The sequence below is a fragment of the Hyla sarda genome, chromosome 5 (genome assembly GCF_029499605.1).
Source record: "Hyla sarda isolate aHylSar1 chromosome 5, aHylSar1.hap1, whole genome shotgun sequence".
Taxonomy (NCBI): domain Eukaryota; kingdom Metazoa; phylum Chordata; class Amphibia; order Anura; family Hylidae; genus Hyla; species Hyla sarda.
In genome coordinates this window covers 115577815-115598417 of record NC_079193.1, presented here as the reverse complement: position 1 = coordinate 115598417, position 20603 = coordinate 115577815, and the positions used below count along the sequence as shown (strand labels likewise).

At 42.1% G+C, this 20603-nt stretch overlaps 1 protein-coding gene across 2 annotated transcripts in view; it reads left to right on the top strand.

Moving 5' to 3' along the window:
* Window positions 1–20603, top strand: part of SLC9A3 (solute carrier family 9 member A3) — a 192121-nt gene that overhangs the window by 28074 nt on the left and 143444 nt on the right. Inside the window, exon 1 of one of the 2 annotated variants that reach the window (XM_056520135.1) lies at window positions 20043–20163. The exons of the other annotated variant lie outside the window; for it this stretch is intronic. Within the exon in view, the coding sequence (XP_056376110.1) occupies window positions 20061–20163 (103 nt within the window). The 5' untranslated portion in view covers window positions 20043–20060. Of the gene's footprint in view, window positions 1–20042; window positions 20164–20603 lie in introns of those variants that run through there. 2 annotated transcript variants of the gene reach the window in all.

Below are 20603 nucleotides of genomic sequence, written 5' to 3'. Positions count from 1 at the left end.
AATGCACAGTTTTGGATATTGTTTTTTTTTTTTACATGTACACCATCGACCATGCGGTTAAACTAACCTTATATTTTAATCGGACATTTACGCACTTGGTGATACCACATATGATTAAGTTTATTTTTTAATACATTATTTTATTTAAAAAATTTGAAAAGGGGGATGATTCAAACTTTTATTAGGGAAGGGATTAATTCACTTTTTTTCCCCAAAAAAAAAAGTATTCGAGGAATTTTTTTTATTTGACTATGCTATAGGGGCTATAAAGTTAGTGTAGTTCATAATATACTTTCTGTACCTGTCTCTGATGGCTGGTCTTGCATTCTTTTGTGATATTTGCTCTGGATGTTCATTTTTAACAGCAAAGGAAATTACTTCTGTCTCAGGTATTCCCAGGATGCAGTGCAGCCAAGACACTACCTCACTAGTTAGGTGATGACAGGGAGCTTGTTCTGCTTCAATGGGTAGAGCGACCACAGGGAATTTGCAACAGTTGGAGGCACCCTGGTTAGAAAGCACTGGTCTTTTGCATAGAATTTGTGGTTCAATGGGTGGGGTGGCTGTCGAAAGGAGAAAAGTGGAATAATGGGATTTTTAGTGAAAGAGAAAACTCCAAAAGGAAATACCCAATTAACAAAAAGAAAACCAAAGCTTTATGCTAATCTCACAATATAGTCATTTAACCCAAAGACAAGCATGGATCCTTCCTAAGAATGTCCATTACTGTCTGGCAAGTAAGTGCTAAAATTACCTTATGATGGATTACCCCTTTAACTTTTCTTTTTACACTTTTTTTTTTGTCCCCATAGGGGGCTATACGATGCAATCTTTTGATTGCATACACTGTTCAATGCTATGCCTGCATGGCTGGTTGCGAGCAGTAGAAGACTGATTGGACAGTGGGGAGGCAGGTAAGGGCCTTTCCGCCATCCACTCAGCTGAACGGGACCCGCAATGTCACCGCGGATGTTCCGTTCAGCTCCACTGAGCTAACCAGCACCATTAACCCGCATTTTAGGCGCCTCAATCAAAGTTGATTGTGGCATCTAAAGGGTTTATGTCAGGATGATCAGTGGTGCCCGGCATTAATTGTGGGTCCTGTCTGCTCATAGCTTCTCCAAGCTTGAGAGAATGGTTAAAACACCAGTAATGAGACCAGGGCATACAGGTATGCGCTCAGTCCTTAAAGACCAGGATGCAAGGGTGTACCTGTATGCCCTTTGTCCTGGACGGGTTAAAGGTTTTCTGAGAGATGCTATTCTGAGGTATCTCAATTAAAATAACCTAATAACAAAGCAACAACATATGTTTATGCAGGATCAGTCCTGTCAGATTAATCTGATCAGCTTCTATGAGGAGGTCAGTTATAGATTGGACTGTGGTGAAGCTGTGGATGTTAACAACATGGAGAGGAGTCTCCTGCTCACTGAGCAGGCACTCTCCGGAATAGAGGTGGGGGAGGACAGTGGGACGGAGTTGCAGGACAGTCAGGCAGTTAGCTGGGTTACAGTTAGAAAGAGGGGTAGGGGAAAGAGTGTCAGGGAGGCTAGTCCTGAACTGGCACACCCCAACAAGTTTGCCCGCTTGGCAGATGAGGGGGATGCCATTACAGAGCTAGCAGAACTGCAGCAGGATACCGCCTCTGACTGCCAGGGGGGTGTCTGCTCCAGTAAGGAGGGAGGGAGGAGTACAGGGCAGGCCAGACAGGTACTAGTGGTGGAGGACTCAATTATTAGGGGCACAGACAGGGCAATCTGTCACAAAGACCGGGATCGCCGAACAGTGTGTTGTCTGCCTGGCGCACGAGTTCGGCACATCGCGGATCGGGTTGACAGGTTGCTGGGCGGGGCTGGAGAGGACCCAGCAGTCATGGTACATATTGGCACCAATGACAAAGTAAGAGGTAGGTGGAGTGTCCTTAAAAATTATTTCAGGGACTTAGGCCGCAAGCTTAAGGCAAGGACCTCCAAGGTAGTATTTTCTGAAATACTACCAGTACCACGAGCCACACCAGAGAGGCAGCGGGAGATCAGGGAGGTAAACAAGTGGAGTAGGAGCTGGTGTAGGAAGGAAGGGTTTGGGTTCATGGAGAACTGGGCTGACTTCGCTGTCGGTTACCGGCTCTACCGTAGGGACGGGCTGCACCTCAATGGGGAGGGTGCAGCTTTGCTTGGGGAGAAGATGGCTAGAAGGGTGGAGGAGTGTTTAAACTAGGGACTTGGGGGGAGGGAACCTACAGCAAAGAGGGGGAAGATAGTGTATATAGAGAGGTGGGAATTATAAATGTACCTGGGGGTGGAGCGGAGGGAGGGGTTAGAATAGTTAATAGGAATAGGCTTCATAGAAAATTGAAACTTACACCCTTGAATCCCATTAACCCCAATAACATAAAGGATGGAAATGTAAAGTGTATGTTCACAAATGCCAGAAGCCTAGCAAATAAAATGGGGGAGCTTGAGGCCTTGATACTGGAGGAACATATTGATATAGTTGTGGTCACTGAGACATTGCTGGACTCCTCGCATGACTTGGCTGTCAATCTGCAGGGGTTTACATTGTTTCGCAAGGATAGAATGAACAGAAAAGGTGGTGGAGTCTGTCTGTATGTAAGAAGTGGTATGAAAGTCAGTGTGAACGATGCCATAGTGTGTGATGATTTTGAGGAGGTGGAATCACTGTGGGTAGAATTACAAAAGGAGGGAAATACTGAAAAAATAATATTTGGGGTAATCTACAGACCCCCTAATATCACTGAAGAGATAGAAGCTCGGCTTCATAAACAAATAGAGAGGGCTGCCCGGGCAGGTACAGTGGTAATAATGGGAGATTTTAACTATCCAGATATAGATTGGGGTCCGGGGTTGGCTAAAACTACAAAGGGGCGACAATTCCTAAATTTATTGCAGGATAATTTTATGGGCCAGTTTGTGGAGGACCCAACAAGAAGTGATGCCTTGTTGGATCTGATCATTTCCAACAACGCAGAGCTGGTTGGTAATGTAACTGTGCGGGAAAACCTTGGTAATAGCGACCACAATATAGTTACTTTTGACTTAAAATGTAGAAAACAAAGACAGGCGGGGAAGGCAAAAACATATAACTTTAAAAAGGCAAATTTCCCTGGGCTGAGGGCTGCACTACAGGACATAGACTGGGGGGAGGTGTTCTCAAATACTGATACAGAAGGTAAATGGGACATCTTTAAATCAACTCTAAATAACTATACATCTAAATATATACCAAAGGGGAACAAATATAAACGATTAAAACTAAATCCTACATGGCTGACACATGATGTTAAAAGAGCAATAAACAACAAAAAAATAGCCTTCAAAAAATACAAATCTGATGGGTCAGCTATAACATTTAAACAGTACAAGGAGCTTAATAAAATCTGTAAAAATTTAATAAAAACAGCAAAAATTCAAAATGAGAGACAGGTGGCCAAAGAAAGCAAAACTAATCCTAAATATTTTTTTGGATATATAAATGCAAAAAAACCAAGGACAGAGCATGTAGGACCCCTTAATAATGATAATGGGGAGGTTGTCTCAGGCGATCAAGAGAAAGCGGAGCTACTGAATGGGTTCTTTAGTTCTGTATACACTATGGAAAAAGGAGCTGACATTGGCCAGGTCAGTGCTGGTAACACATCATGTAATGTACTGAACTGGCTTAATGTAGAGATGGTACAAGGTAAGTTAAGTGATATAAATGTAAGCAAATCCCCAGGGCCGGATGGACTAAACCCAAGAGTTCTTAGAGAGGTAAGTTCAGTAATATCTGTACCCCTGTTCATGATATTTAGAGATTCTCTGGTGTCTGGTATTGTGCCAAGGGACTGGCGCAAGGCGAATGTGGTGCCAATCTTCAAAAAGGGCTCTAGGTCTTCCCCAGGAACTATAGACCGGTAAGTTTAACGTGCATTGTGGGTAAATTGTTTGAAGGACTTATAAGGGATTACATACAGGAATACATAGGGGATAATTGTATTATAAGTGATAGCCAGCATGGGTTTACTAAGGATAGAAGTTGTCAAACCAATCTAATTTGCTTTTATGAAGAGGTGAGTAGAAGCCTTGACAGAGGAATGGCTGTGGATATAGTGTTTCTGGATTTTGCTAAAGCGTTTGATACTGTCCCTCATAGACGTCTGACAGGTAAGTTAAGGTCTTTGGGTTTGGAAATTTTAGTTTGTAACTGGATTGAACACTGGCTCATGGATCGTACCCAGAGAGTGGTGGTCAATGATTCATACTCTGATTGGTCCCCGGTTAATAGTGGTGTACCCCAAGGTTCAGTACTGGGCCCGCTGTTGTTTAATTTATTTATCAATGGTATAGAGGATGGTATTAACAGCTCTGTTTCTATCTTTGCAGATGACACCAAGCTTTGTAGCACAGTACAGTCTATAGAGGATGTGCATAAGTTACAAGATGACTTGGATAGACTAAGTGTCTGGGCATCCACTTGGCAAATGAGGTTCAATGTGGATAAATGTAAAGTTATGCATCTGGGTACTAATAACCTGCATGCATCGTATGTCTTAGGGGGGATTAAACTGTCAGAGTCACTGGTAGAGAAGGATCTGGGTGTACTTGTAGATCACAGACTACAAAATAGCATGCAATGTCAGGCTGCTGCTTCCAAAGCCGGCAGGATATTGTCATGTATCAAAAGAGGCATGGACTCAAGGGACAGGGACATAATACTTCCTCTTTATAAAGCACTGGTACGGCCTCACCTGGAATATGCTGTTCAGTTTTGGACACCTGTCCATAAAAGGGACACTGCGGAGTTGGAAAGGGTGCAGAGACGCGCGACTAAACTAACATGGGGCATAGAACATCTTAGCTATGAGGAGCGATTAAAGGAGTTACAATTGTTTAGTCTTGAGAAGAGACGTTTAAGGGGGGATATGATAAACGTATATAAGTATATTAATGGCCCATACAAAAAATATGGAGAAAAACTGTTCCAGGTTAAACCCCCCCAAAGGACGAGGGGGCACTCCCTCCGTCTTTACCGTGAGGACTGTGAATTTATGGAACGGTCTACCTCAGGAACTGGTCACAGCAGGAACAATTAACAGCTTTAAAACAGGATTAGATAAATTCATGGAACAAAATAACATTAATGCTTATGAAGAAATATAAAATCCCATCCCTTCCCCAATATCGCGCCACACCCCTACCCCTTAATTCCCTGGTTGAACTTGATGGACATATGTCTTTTTTCGACCGTACTATGTAACTATGTAACTATGTAACTATATGTATATATCTGGACTTTTCTAAGGCATTTGATACTGTGCCACACAAAAGGTTAGTACATAAAATGAGGAAACTGGAACTAGGGGAGGATATGTGTAAATGGGATAGCAATTGGCTCAGTGATAGGAAGCAGAGGATGGGGATCAATGCAACTTACTCTGATTGGATGACAGTGACAAGTGGGGTACCACAGGGGTCAGTACTGGGTCCACTACTTTTTATATTATTTAGGTCAGAACCTGCAGGGTTAATAAGTTCTGACAGGTTCTTTGTTTGTTTGGTTGCCGGGTTACACCCTGCTGTCTGGCTGGTCAGCTGACTGATTGAGCACCTGTGGCCTAACTATTTAACCCAGAAGTTGGCTCTCAGCCAATGCCTGTGAAACAGTCTTCTGACCTAAGTAGCTAGCATGTGTACCCTGTATCTTTTGTATTACCCGGCATCCTTGACTTCTGGCTTCCTACTCGACTTCCCTCTGGTTATAGCGATTTGGTACTTCTGTCCTCTCCTGGCTTTGAAGCGGTTTGCTAACTGACTTGTGTGTGTGTGTTTAGTTTTATTTTTGTTAGTTGCCTGTATCCTACTGGTCCCGGACTTCGACAGTTTCTTTGTATTTTATTGTGTTGACATTTACCCCCCTCACGAATTCAGGAAGGGACTGTCTTCGTGGTTACGGACCTGTCAGTTAGGGCAGGTACGTAAGTAGTCAGGGATAGGGGAGTGGACAAGATCAGAGTGCAGTCCTTCCCTGCCCCTACGTGACATTAATGACCTTGTAGAGGGATTACAGAGTAGAAATTCTATATTTGCAGATTACACTAAACTGGGTAGGGTGATCACAATAGAGGATGATAACATAATATTACAGAGGGATCTGGGAAAGCTGGAGGCTTGGGCACAAACATGGCAAATGAGGCTTAATGTGGAGAAATGTAAGGTTATGCACTTGGGCCATAAAACAAAATGTACAATTATGTGCTAAATAATAAAACATTAGATAAAACTTCTACCAAAAAGGATTTGAGAGTAATGGTGGACAGTAAACTCTACTTTAGTGATCAGTGCAAGGCAGCAGCTGCCAAGGCTAATAAAGTCATGGGATGTATCAAGAGAGGCATAGAGGCTCGGGACAGGAGCATAGTTCTACCTCTGTATAAATCATTAAATCAGACCACATATGGAGTATTGTATCCAGTTTTGGGCGCCTGTGTATAGTAGGGACATGGCTGAACTGGAGAGGTTGCTGAGGAGGGCGACAAAGATAAGTCAGGCTATCAAGCTTGGCGTTATTCAGTTTGGAGAAAAGACGTCTTAGTGGCGATCTGATCACAATGTACACATTTATGAATGGACATCTTTCTAGTGATTATTTTCTACCCAGGATTAACCATGACAAGGGGGCATCCCCTACATCTAAAGGAAAGAAGGTTTCACCATCATCACAGACAGGCATTCTTTACTGTGTTAGCAGTGAAACTATGGAACTCTCTGCCACATGATGTTGTGATGTCTGACTCAATCAGTTCAAGGCGGGGTCTGGATGTTTTTGTAGAAAACTATAATATTACAGGTTATGGATACTAGATTTATGTGGATAGAACATTTACCCAGGGATTTTTTTCTGATTGCCATATTGGAGTTACCATTTTGCCTTCCTCTGGATCAACACAGTAAAGCTTTAGGTTGAACTTGATGGACTCTTGCCTTTTTTTCAACCTTTTAAACTATGTAACTATGTAACTACTGTATAACCTGTATCCGACAAAAAAGTCGGCCCAGTTCTTCATAAACCAAGACCTCTCCTTCCTACACCAGTTTTTGAGCCAGTTGTTTTGCTCCCTAATCTCCTTAAAAACCAACGTTGACCAATGACTCCAGAATTGCTATCCTGGCCCCTGGTGCAGTCTTTTTCCTGCTTCTGGGGCCTGACATGTTACACTTCACTCAGTTAATCACAGTTGCAGTGATGTCTCTCCTCGGGCGGTGATTGTGCGATTTATCAGGCCTGGGCACCAGTAAGATGATCAGGGCCGGGCACAATACACTGCCGGTTAGAATATCACCAGGCAAGGCGGGACATCACTAGTATGGCGATTAGCTGAGTGGCCCTGTGACATCTCGGGCTCCAGAAGCAGGAAGAAGACCAGAGGATGGGACATCGATTCCAGAAGCATCAGGTGAGCGGCTGGTGCAGCTCTTCTTCTGCAGCACTAGTTAACCCTTTCCTCACTGGGCCCACGCATAGTGCTCAGCCCAGCAAGGAATGAGAGTAGAACAGTGATCTATACAGATTGCTGTTTTACTGTATGTTGACAAAAGGTTAAGATCTCTGGTTAACTGAATGTTCTTACTAGATAGTTATAGGAGTCCAGGCTCCAGTACTGGATACATTGGTGTGCTATGCACTGCTGTTTACCATACGGCCAGTGGAGGTAAGTAGTAAGGCTATGCATCACTACTTACCTCCGTAGATGCTGCCACTATAGTGTTTTATGTGGCACAAAACCGCCATAGTCTCAGCATGCTGCATTTTTTGGGTAACATCTAGTTATCCCCAAAACAGCCAAAAGCAGGGGGAGGGGGGGGGGGAAGCCAAATCCAAAAATGCTAAGTGGGTTTGGGGTTATATAATCCCTTATTGACTACCTGCCAACATTTGGCCACAGCGTAAAAACAAAGTGCAGCAGGTATGGCATATTTTTGGGCGTTCCCTCCCCCCCCCCCCCCCCCCAAAAAAAAAAAAAAAATAATAATAATATAAAATGAACAATATTCTGCTTCGTAGTGGGACCCACATAATAAGCTATGAGACGATTTCCTTAAAACTATACAGTTCCTTTAAAGTTTTACATCTTTCTAAATGTAACAGTAAATGTAAAAGTCAAACTGCTTGTTGTTTAGTGAACTCATTAAAAAGTTGTATGCATTTTAAGTGCTACTTTTTATACGCATTTAGCCTTGAAAAGCTGGAAACAAACTAACGTAAACCAGTCTTTAAAGACCAAATAAAACTATAGTTAGTGTATACTGCAGCAAATAAATTACATTTGAAGATATAGTCGTTTTCTAGTCAAGGTTAATAGCTTTGACATGCTCATGTTTGTAAGGAACTGTTATATGAATTGCTTCTTGTAAAATGATTGTTAAGTCAGGTGTATAATTAAATTTGTCATAGGTATAATTAGGGGTTAATGTTTATTTATGTTGGCTCATGCTTATATTTAGTCATAACTTTTTGTCATAAGTTTCTGTATATAAGGTTAGGGTGGCAATAGAAATTATCTTGCCGGTTTTGATACTTATATTGATAGATCTTAATTAAATTTTACCAGCATTCAGGTCTTTTGTATCAGCTCACTCGGGGTATATCTTACCACAGAATCCAGAAAAAAAAAAACATATAAAACACATCCAAAAAAATTCAACAAAAACATAATGGCATAACTGAGTCCCCTTTCACACTATTAAAATTCATCCATAATGAACGTCCGTCATAAAAATCTTGAAAATCGGCCGTTAGAAAATCCTGTTATAGGATTTTTCTAATAGCTGTTTTAACCCATTATCGCCAGTTATTAATAACGGCCATTATTTTATGACGGGCGATAGTAACGGGAGAAATAGTGCATGCACTATTTCTTCCATTCATTCACCCGTCACAAAATAACGGGCAATAACGGGTTAAAACCACTATTAGAAAAATCCCATAGACTATAATAGGATTTTTTAATGGCCGATTTCCAGGGTTTTTATAATGGGCGTTTATAACGGAGGTGTATATTTAGGTATATTTTTATAGTCAAAGCAGCCTTACACAGATTGATACTGGGCTTTAAGCATTAATAACTCTGGAATGCTTTTACTTATGTATTTGATTCCGAGATTGTTTTTTCCTGACATATTCTACTTTAACATAGTGGTAAATTTTCGTCGATAGTTGCATCATTTCTTTGTGAAAAATGCAAAAATTTCATGAAAATTTTTTCATTTTTCTAACTTTGAAACTTTCTGCTTGTAAGGAAAATAGACATACCAAATAAATGATATATTGATTCACATATTCAATATGTTTACTTTATGTTGGCATCATGAAGCTGACATGTTTTTACTTTTGGAAGACATCAGAGGGCTTCAAAGTTCAGCAGCAATTTTCCAATTTTCACAACATTTTCAAAATCGGAATTAGACCGGGGTAACGTGAGAAATGGTAACTCACAGTTCTCTTAGCAACAGAGCAAACACTTCCACTAGTTGGAGGCACAATCTTTAACAAGATAATGGGCAGGCATTGCTTCCTGAAAATGTGATAGCCTGGGGGTGTAGCTGTTCGGTAATTAAAGGGTGTCTGCTTAACCCTTTCTATTTGTGATGCCAGGGTGAGGGCTCCTCTGCAATGCTTGTCCTACCCCCACCCTTCCCAAGAGCGATAGGGAGGTATGGAATAATTGAATGTCCACAACTGGAGAGTTTGCTGAAAACAGTTGGAGCTTTTACTGAAGATTTTATGCAAGCTTCATAACCGGAACAGGCAAAGTCTTAAAGATTGACAGTGGTTGGGACCTTAAGCGTTTTAGAGTAGACTTATATGCGCTGTTCAGCTGGATTTAGGGGATTTAGTTGAGGTTCAGCAGTCTCGCTAGCTTTAGTGGGGATTTAGTTTAGAACTCACGGTTTAGTTTAGGCTGAGGCCGGCATATTTCTGGCTTAGCTTGTCTTTGAAAGTTGCGCAGATCCGTCCTGCTAGTCCGGCATCCACGAGAGCAGCAACCCAAGAGAGCGATCATTGGCTACAGCTCCCTTATATGGGCAGGGGCTGGACTTAAGCTGATTGACAGAAGTACTGGACCAATCATCTTTACAAAGGGTTATAGGTAATCATGTTACCCAAGGACCTCCAAAGGTCCTCCAACATACCATAGAGGAATTAACATAGTCACATGGCCGAAGGTCCTGAGACACTACCAAGGTAAGCATACTAATATACATTATATTAAATATACCCATTACTAAATATGCACACACAAACACCATAAAATTAGAGAAGGAGGAGGCGACTAGGGGCTGTCCCACCTGGGGGACTCTACCTGAACGTAGTAACTCTGACTTTGGGGACCACCATACAAGGTATGGTATGCAATACGGTACCAGGACACCACAAAAACATATCCTATTAGGCATATCCTTAATAAGACTTTCTATCTTACCACCTTCTTTATTCAACAGTAGCGTTGAGAGAGCCGAGCCTGGTGAACCCACTTTTTTATTTTTTTATTATGACTTTTTTTTATATCAATTCTTTATTTTGAATTTTTCATTAGAACAGCAGTAGAACCAGTAATAAAAACAATAATAACAGCATTAAGGTTGTGAGCTTTCAGGCCCCAAGTAGTAAGAAGGTACAAACTTACATTGCATATAGGAGACATTTGTTAATAATATGTCTCTGAGACCCACCTCTAAATTGGCATAGAGGAACTGAACTAATCAGCCTCCACTACGGCTCACAGCGATGCCAAAGACCAAAAAACTAACAAACAGTAGTAGAAGAGGTTGAAAGACTGGGAAAAGGAAAGTTAGAAAAGGTAGTTAATGTAAGAAAAAGAGGAAGAGAGATCAAGGATGTGAAGAAGACATAACACAGGAATAGAAGTAAGGCATGAGAAAGATATATTTTAAAAAGGAAATAGGAGGAAAAAGGAGATAAGCAAAGAGAAAGAAGCAGAGAGGAGGAAAAGAAAAGATACAGAAGCCGAGAGGTGGATGGGAGAGAGAGAAAGATTATCTTAGGAAAGAGAAGTGTGTTATTAGGTAGGTTGGGACGACAGAGGTAGTGCAAGCAAAAGGTAGTGTAAGCAAAGTGAGGGGACCTAAGACTGAGAAGGCAAGGGTGATGCAAGGCGGAGTTTATAGTCCAGCCAGGGCTGCCATACCTTTAGAAAGCTAGGATGAGTGTGGGTGCTCCAAATGGCCAACTCCTCCATTCTACACAGTTCAGATACCTTTAGGTGCCATTGGTGGATAGTAGGAGGCGATACCTGCATCCAGTGCCGAGGCATCAATGCTTTTGCCACAGAGAGTAGATGGAGAACCATAGATTTTTTCTGCATGTTGCAATCTGCAGTGGAAAGACCAAAAAGTACCAGTTGGGGTGTCAATGTAATTTGTTTGCCTAAGACTGTAGATATAAGCTTGCCAACTTCCGACCAAAATTGAATAATATCTGCGCAGTGCCACCAAATGTGTAAAAAGGTGCCCCTACCATCATGGCACCTCCAGCATGCACCAGTGGGCAAGAGGCCCCAGTGATGTAGTAGTTATGGTGTACAGTACCACCTTGTGAGAAGTTTGCCCTCCTGCAATTTAACGCATCTGGAAAAACCATGCGGGTGTCTTAAAACTTCTTTGTGTTCCTCAGCGGTAAGAGACACATTTAACTCTTTCTCCCAGGAGAGCAGAAATAGCATAACAGCAACATCCGCTTCTAGTGCCATGCCAGAAAGGACCGTGCACAGCCTAAGCCCTGCACGAGAAGACATTAGTGCTAATCGCTCCAACCAATTGAGATTGGCTCCAATGACACACACCTGTAGCACAGCAGCTCTCCAAATTATATACAAGTGATAAAAGTTTAGCAGTGGGCAGCAGCACCTGGATTAAATCAGATGTCATTGGTATGATCTAGTTTCGTCCATACATCATCTACAGTCATGGCCGTAAATGTTGGCACCCCTGAAATTTTTCTAGAAAATGAAGTATTTGTCACAGAAAAGGGTTGCAGTAACACATGTTTTGCTATACACATGTTTATTCTGTTTGTGTGTATTGGAACTAAACCAAAAAAGCTAATTGGACATAATGTCACACCAAACTCCAAAAATGGTCTGGACAAAATTATTGGCACCCTTTCAAAATTCTGGAAAAATAAGATTGTTTCAAGCATGTGATGCTCCTTTAAACTCACCTTGGGCAAGTAACAGGTGAGGCCCATATAAAAAAAATCACACCTGAAAGCAAATAAAAATGAGAGAAGTTCACTTAGTCTTTGCATTGTGTGTCTGTTTGTGCCACACTAAGCATGGACAACAGAAAGAGGAGAAGAGAACTGTTTGAGGACTTGAGAACCAAAATGGTGGAAAAATATCAACAATCTCAAGGTTACAAGTCAATCTGCAGAGATCTAGATTTGCCTTTGTCCACAGTGCGCAACATTATCAAGAAGTTTGCAACCCATGGCACGGTAGCTAATCTCCCTGGGCGTGGATGGAAGAGAAAAATTGATGAAAGGGATCAACTCAGGATAGTTCAGATGGTGGATAAGCAGCCCTAAACAAGTTCCAAAGATATTCAAGCTGTCCTGCAGGCTCAGGGAGCATCAGTGTCAGCGCGAACTATCCGTCGACATTTAAATGACATGAAACGCTATGGCACAAGACCCAGGAGGACCCCACTGCTGACACAGGCACATAAAAAACTAAGGCTACATTTTGCCAAAAAGAACTTGAGTAAGCCAAAATCCTTCTGGGAAAACGTCTTGTGGACAGATGAGACCAAGATAGAGCTTTTTGGTAAAGCACATCATTTTACTGTTTACCGAAAATGGAATGAGGCATATAAAGAAAAGAACACAGAAGCTACAGTGAAATATGGTGGAGGTTCAATGATGTTTTGGGGTTGTTTTGCTGCCTCTGGCACTGGGTGCCTTGAATGTGTGCAAGGCATCATGAAATTGACAATTACCAAAGGATTTTGGGTCGCACTGTACAGCCCAGTGTCAGAAAGCTTGGTTTGCATCCGAGATCTTGGGTCTTCCAGGAGGACAATGACCCCAAACATACGTCAAAAAGCACCCAGAAATGGATGGCAACAAAGCGCTGGAGAGTTCTGAGTGGCCAGCAATGAGTCCAGATCTAAATCCCATTAAACACCTGTGGAGATATCTTAAAATTTCTGTTGGAAAAAGGCGTCCAACAAGAGACCTGAAGCAGTTTGCAAAGGAAGAGTGGTCCAACATTCCAACTGAGAGGTGTAAGAAGCTTATTGATGGTTATAGGAAGCGACTGATTGCAGTTATTTTTTCCAAAGGGTGTGCAACCAAATATTAAGTTAAGGGTGCCAATAATTTTGTCCAGCCCATTTTTGGAGTTTGGTGTGACATTATGTTCAATTTGCTTTTTTTATCTCCCTTTTTTGGTTTGGTTCCAATACACAAAGGGAATAAACATGTGTATAGCAAAACGTGTTACTGCAATCCTTTTCTGTGAGAACTACTTCATTTTCTAAAAAATTTTCAGGGGTGCCAATATTTACGGCCATGACTGTATGTCTATCACTTGAATGGTATGAGGGAGCTTGGCAGCACCGGTGAGAGAATGCGAGCACCGGATTATGTATCTGTCTGAGGTTTGGTGTGCGCCTGTTTAATCGTGAGTGCAGATTTCGTCGGAGGGTTCATCACTTTCTTGAGAGAGTATGCTGATGGTAGCCATAGGGCACGGGACACCGACCCTATCATCGTATGTAAATGTTGGTATTCTGGGCATAGATCCTGAGAATACCCTGCCCCTGCCACCAATTCAGCCCATCTCTGAAGATGGGCAGCCTTGTAAAGCAGAGCCACATCTGGCATGGCCAGGCCCTCCTTCTCCCTACTGCAAAGTAGAAGGGCATCTGGTAAGCAAGGTTTTTTACCTGACCATAGGAATGAGCGGAACAGTAGTTTCCATTGTAGGAGGTACTGTGTACATAAAGTTATAGGAGCCATTCTAATAATATATAATATAGATGGGATAATGTAAGTCTGAAGCAAGTTTCATCTGCCCTTCCAGGAGAGGTATGGCAACTTGCAGTCTTCTATTTGTTTTTTCAGCTTATTAAAAAGAGGAACATAATTAGTAGCAAAGAGTTCAAGGGAGCTGGGAATAGTTATACGTAGGTATTTTATGCCGTGCACCGGCCAACAATATGGGGAGGGGGATTTAAGAGAAGCTGCATGGTGTGGGGGGGGGGGGGAATGGTGATTTTCAGTATCTCGGATTTGGTGTAATTCACCCGAAAATTGGATAGATTACCATGACGGTCAATAAGCAATTGAATGTTAGGTAGCAGATTGGTAGTCATTATCAACAAGTCGTCTGCAAATGCCGCCTTTAGGTGAGTTCGCCCTCCCACCGTGTTTCCATGTATCCCTTCATCCTGGCTTAGGGGACAAGAGGAAGGGGAAAGTTGAACTTAATATGGGTGTGTCTGAGGTAAACCCTATCAAATGCCTTCTCTGCATCTGGCGAACTCACTTTCGACCCACATTTCGGGTTCAACAAAATTTGCCTAACTTTAGTATTTTTACTGGTACGGCTTCTTCTTGGCATTTTAGCGCCCAGAGGAAGCATGAATCGCAAATGGCAGTGCAACGACATCAGGGTAACCAGCATATCACATAATAACCCAGGTTATCATATGATTTGCTGGTTTATGTGTCAATAGGAGACATCAAGAGGGAGGGGAGTTTTACACAGTTAAATGCTCCCAAGCCAGTTCCTGCACGCAGTCAGAACAGGAGAGAGAGAGATAAACAGGAAGGGAGATAGAGACAGATATGGGACAGAGATAGGGAACAAACAGAAAGCCAGAATCCTTTGCATGAACAGGAGTCAGAATCCTTATCCTAACTAGAATATCCTCAATGCACAAATCCTAGGGCTATACAAGAATCCACAGCAAAGAAGGGATCATTCCCAGCCACTGTGTGTGTGGGCTGATCATAGGGGGACCTCCTTATTGTGTACCACAAAGTGAAGAAAGGCTTTTTCACAGCTCATACAAAAAATAAAACAAGTACTGAACTGAGCAAAGCTGTGCTGTGGCTGACCTGTATAATAGCAATACATGTTTAAAGCGCCATAAATGCAGCATGGCATCTTTACTCACATCTTTGAAATTTATGACACACACCTTATATTTATCAGTTGTAACATAGCAGTGTATGGTAAAGTTATGGTTGACGTGTAATGCAGATTATCAGGATAGGTGGCTGTTGGAGAACTTTTGTGATGCCAGGAGTGTTAACCCTCCACAATTCAATGAAAGTGGTTGAGGAAAATGATTCCTCAAATGCAAGATTATAGGTAACCACTTGAAACTTTACTTGAGATAATTGCAAGGTGACAAGGTAGACAGTACATTCCACAGATTGCGGACAACTCACTTTAGTAGCAGTGGATGAGAAAGAAACCACAGTTGCTTTTATGGGCTTGCTGCGACTTGTAGTCTTAAATTTATGAGAGCTGACTAACACAGACTTGAGCTGCTTCACCACCAGAATTCTAATTTTGGTGCTTAACGCCATGGTGGACTATAACAGACATATGAGCCAGAGGATCTTCACACCTTTATGCTTTGGTTCTATGGGGCCCATCAGATACTTCTATTGTCTCCAAAGCTTGACTTAGACTGGACTGATGACCTGGTCAGTGGGATCCATGTGAGAAGTGTGTAGTTGCTCTGGAACCAATATTAAGAAACTGGGTTTTAGGCTTGTTCCCAAGAGGAATGGGATAGGCAACACAGGAGAGCTCTTGTCTCTAACTGGACTCATTCTCAACTATTCTGCAAAGACTGACTAAACGCCTCCCTGCCTGGTCAGACCAGGGTGAAGAAATGGCTGGAGGGCACTGATTGGATGGACTGCTCATGTGGTTTCTTTACTCATGCTTACAAAGAAATATAGTAAACCCCTTACCCTTATATAATTAAAAGTTAATGTAGCATCAAAAAGTAAGAAACACAGTTAAAGCATTTTTACCATGCACTGTTTGGGTGGCAGAAACAGGCACCTAAATAACATCCGGCTAACAGCGCAAGTAGACAAGGGTGCACTAAAAAGTGTGTTAAAATGCATCAGCAAAAACCTGTGCAGAAGCAAAAGTTGCCCAGTTTCCCATAGGAACCCATCAGCTTACGTCTTACATTCTTAACAAGGTCTCTGACAAATGAAAGAAGCAAGTTGATTGGTTGAAACTTTGCATCTGCACAGGTTTTGAGAAATCTCCCCCTGTATGTTTATTTCCCTGGGTCAATGAAACACACATTATATCTTCCTAGTTGTGTGATAGCAGTGAATTAAAAAAGTGTGTGCAAGTGACAGATCTGCTTTGGAAAGCCACTGTACATTTATTTTTCTGGTTCAACTAAACACACATATCTAGAGATGAGCGAATTTTGGAAAAATCTGATTCGACCGAATTGCCGAATTTTTCCAAAAATATCGGTGGCCGCATATAGTGACTGAATGACACAGCCTGGAGTTTGCAGCAGCATGAGGAGAACATATAGTGGCTGAATGACACAGCCTGGAGGTTGCGAAAGCATGAGGAGATCATAAAGTGGCTGAATGACACAGCCTGGAGATGGCGGAAGCATGAGGAGACCATATAGTGATAAATGACACAGCGCAGAGGTGGCGGCAGCATGAGGAGACCATATAGTGGCTGAATGACCCAGCATGGAGGTGGTGGCAGCATAAGGAGACTAGTGGCTGAATGACACAACCTGGAGGTGGCGGCAGCAAGAGGAGACCATAAAATGGCTGAATGACACAGCATGGAGTTGGCGGAAGCATGAGGAGAACATATAGTGGCTGAATGACACAGCCTGGAGTTGGTGGCAGGATATTGTGGCTGAATGGCACAGCCTGGAGTTTGCGGAAGAATGAGGAGAACATATAGTGGCGGAATGACACAGCCTGGAGGTGGTGGAAGCATGAGGAGACCATACAGGGGCTGAATGACACAGCCTGAAATTGGTGACAGCATATAGTGGCTGAATGACACTTTGCTTACCTGAAAAATTTATCAACAGGCTGAAACCAATTGATAAATAAGTCGCACATAAGCAAAAAAACTGTAAGAAAAAAAGAACTGAAAAAGGAATACATAAGCAAACATTGATAAATGTCCCCCATAGTGGCTGAATGACAGTCTGGAGTTGGTAGCAGCATATAGTGGCTGAATGACACAGCCTGGAGTTTGTGCCAGCATGAGGAGAACATATAGTTGCTGAATGACACAGCCTGGAGGTGGCAGCAACATGAGGAGAACATATGGTGGCAGTATGAGACAGCTGTAAGCTGGCATCAGCATGAGGAGAACATATGTTGGCAGAATGAGACACCCTGGAGGTGGCAGCAGCAGCATCAGGAGTCCTGAAAGTGAGCCGGTGACAGAGTGGTATGGTGGGTGGCAATACCAGTACCCGGTGATAAAGGTGGGTGAAAAAAGGAGAACTTGGCATCAGGTGGGTGGCAGGATCAGAATAGTAGCTGAGGCCGGTAGGCAGAAGAAAACTGGCTCTTTTTTAAAAGTGTGTTAGTAAGTATTGAGGATAAGAATTAAGTAAAACTTAACTTTTAATAATATGCTTAGGATAAAATATATGGACCCAATTTTTTTGGTGCCCCCTGCACCACCAAGTATTGATGTGATGCTAAGACCTTTAAAAGGTGGAAGGGAACAAAGTATGGTCCATTGTAACCGGTGGGGGTAAAAACTTCCCCTGTAAGGACCTACTCTCGCATTATTAATTCCCTTCTTGGCAAGTGTTATATGCCCTAAAAAGGGCGGCCCCACACAGGAACCTCTCCCTATTTCCACCTACAAACACTGCCATTTCCCCGAGGCTTTAGGTGGAAATAGGGATTGGTTCCTGTGTGGGGCCACCCTTTTTAAGACGAGTAACACTTTCCTCGAAAAGGGGGTAGGGAACAACGTATTCCCCTGGAAGGGGAAAACTTCCCCTGTAATGCCTTGCTCTCGCCCTATCAATTTCCTTCTTGGCAAGTGTTACACAGGAAACTCTCTCTATTTCCACCTAAAAACCCTGGGAAATGGCAGTGTTTGTAGGGGGGAAATAGGGAGAGTAACACTTGCCAAGAAGGCAATTAATAATGTGAGAGTAGGGCCTTACAGGGGAAGATTTTGCCCCCACTGGTTACAATGAACCATACGTTGTTCCCTTTTAGAGGACTTTGCATTACATCAATACTTGGTGGTGTAGGTGGAACATGGTGGTGTTTTTTGCACACCTTTTTTGTACATTTTGGGTCCATATATTTTATCCTAAGAATATTATTAAAAGTTAAGTTTTATGTAATGCATATCCTTAATACTTACTTGTGGTCTGATACGGAGGAACTGTCTGTAACTGGGTAGCAGCGCCTTAAATATGTTTAGCACTATCCATATTTTGAAGTGTTGGTGTGGCACCATGGTCAATCTACTCTGATACATAAGGCATTGGTGGGTGGAAATCCTGGCTGATCCAGACTTCCGGGTGCTGCGCCACAGAGCCGGTCACATGACTGGATCACATGATGCAACTCCCAGAGAGTCACGGGGTCTGGAGACCGGACTCATTCAATTATAAATAATATTATAAATATAAGCTCAGTTAAAAAGTAGATGAAAGTACTAATGTACAAAAAGTGACAAATTAACATAAATGAAGGAAATGAAAAAAAAAACTAAGAATGTGTGAATATAACCTAAAACTAATAATAATGCTGCAATGCCATGATTTAATGAGACTATAAATATAAAGAATAAAAATTATTGATTAATAATAGTGAGACTACACATCATGCAATAGCATGATAAAAAAAGTGTGATAAAAATATAAAGTGAATAGGAAAAACTATTCATAGTGAAAAAAATTATATATATATTAGTGCTGTCTTACATATATATGGTGCTGATAGATATATCTATAACAGCACCCAGGGTCGGTTGCCCAGGTTGCCAGCCCTGGATCAAGATACACCAAATCCCGAAATCACAGCACCAGCCAGGTCATGGATCGTGAAAAAACTGGAAATCTTTATTGTCCCGATTTCAAAATGCAATGTTTCGGCAGCAGTACCCTTTATCAAGCATAGTACAAACAAAGTGCACATATATATACACCTCAGTTTTTTCACGATCCATGACCTGGCTGGTGCTGGGATTTCGGGATTTGGTGTGTGTTGGTGTATATAACACACACAATGTAAAATGAACACACATATTGTGATGTGAAGCAATACAAAAAAAGATTTAGTAGCTATGGTCAGGGCTAGTACATTTGTCAGGGCTCATTGGTTCCACATCTTTCAGTATGAGGTATGAGTATTGAGGCCTCCACTTTTGTGCCGATCTGGTTCAACTTAGGATAGCTGTCGCCTATGAACCCTTTGTCCCAGATTTATCAAACTGTGAAAGAAAAACTGGAATGATTTTCCCACAGCAACCAATCACAGCTTTGCTAACTAGCTGAGGTAAAGTGAAACCCGAGTTGTGATTGGCTGCTGTGGGAAAATAACTACATTTTTTCTCTGAAACAGTTTAATAAATCTGGGCCATGATGTTCAAAACCAGTCTCCTCATTCAGCACTTCTTCCACAGACATATTACGGTTCCCTACAGGGCAGAATTTCACTTACCCTCCTCCCTCCTTTCATCAGTGCTAAGTGAAGCACTGCCACACTGTATTACATCTACTAAGCCTGGGAGACAAAGGTCAACACTTCACTGTCTCTGCCAGCACCACCCCTGCAAGAGACAGCAGCATGTTTCTGTTGAAGAACATGATGAGTGTTTCTATATCCACTATGCCAACCTGATGTGAATTGTCACCAAAGGGATGTTCACCACTACATGAACAACCAGTTTGATTCATACGTGAGCTTTACCCTTACGCATAGACTTCTGTTTAATTTAGACCAATATCCAGAACTTGCCCCGTTTGCCATGGGTATCAATGTGGTCTTGTCCACCCCCTTTTTTTAGTGTCAGAGAGAGGAAAGTGGTGTCAACCCCCCTAAACAAACAATATTGTCTGCCAACAACATGGAAAAACTCATGTAAGTTAAAATGAATCAGGCATGGCCCAGGATCTTAAAATGTCTGTGCCTGATGCCACTGATTAGATTTGTCATAACTGCTGTCAACTGGCTACTACTACCCCACATGTGACTCAGTAATACTGCCGCTACTTATACTGTCTACGTTCAGTCCACTACCCCTGATGCCCCCACTACTACCGGGCCTATGAAAGCACAGCACCCCTCTCCTGTACTTGGTTTTAAACTGTACTGCTGCTATAGCAGCTACTTCTAACGCAACCTCTGCTGCTACTAGCAGATCTACACAATTGGATGATCCCAAAAAAGATACTTTTTATGGCTTATTTTTACAAAAGCTATTTTTTATTTATTTATTTATTTTTTACTTTTTAGGATGCCAATCCTGTTGTTACCAAGAAATTGAAAAATGTTCTACTTAAATTGCCAGCTACAAAACC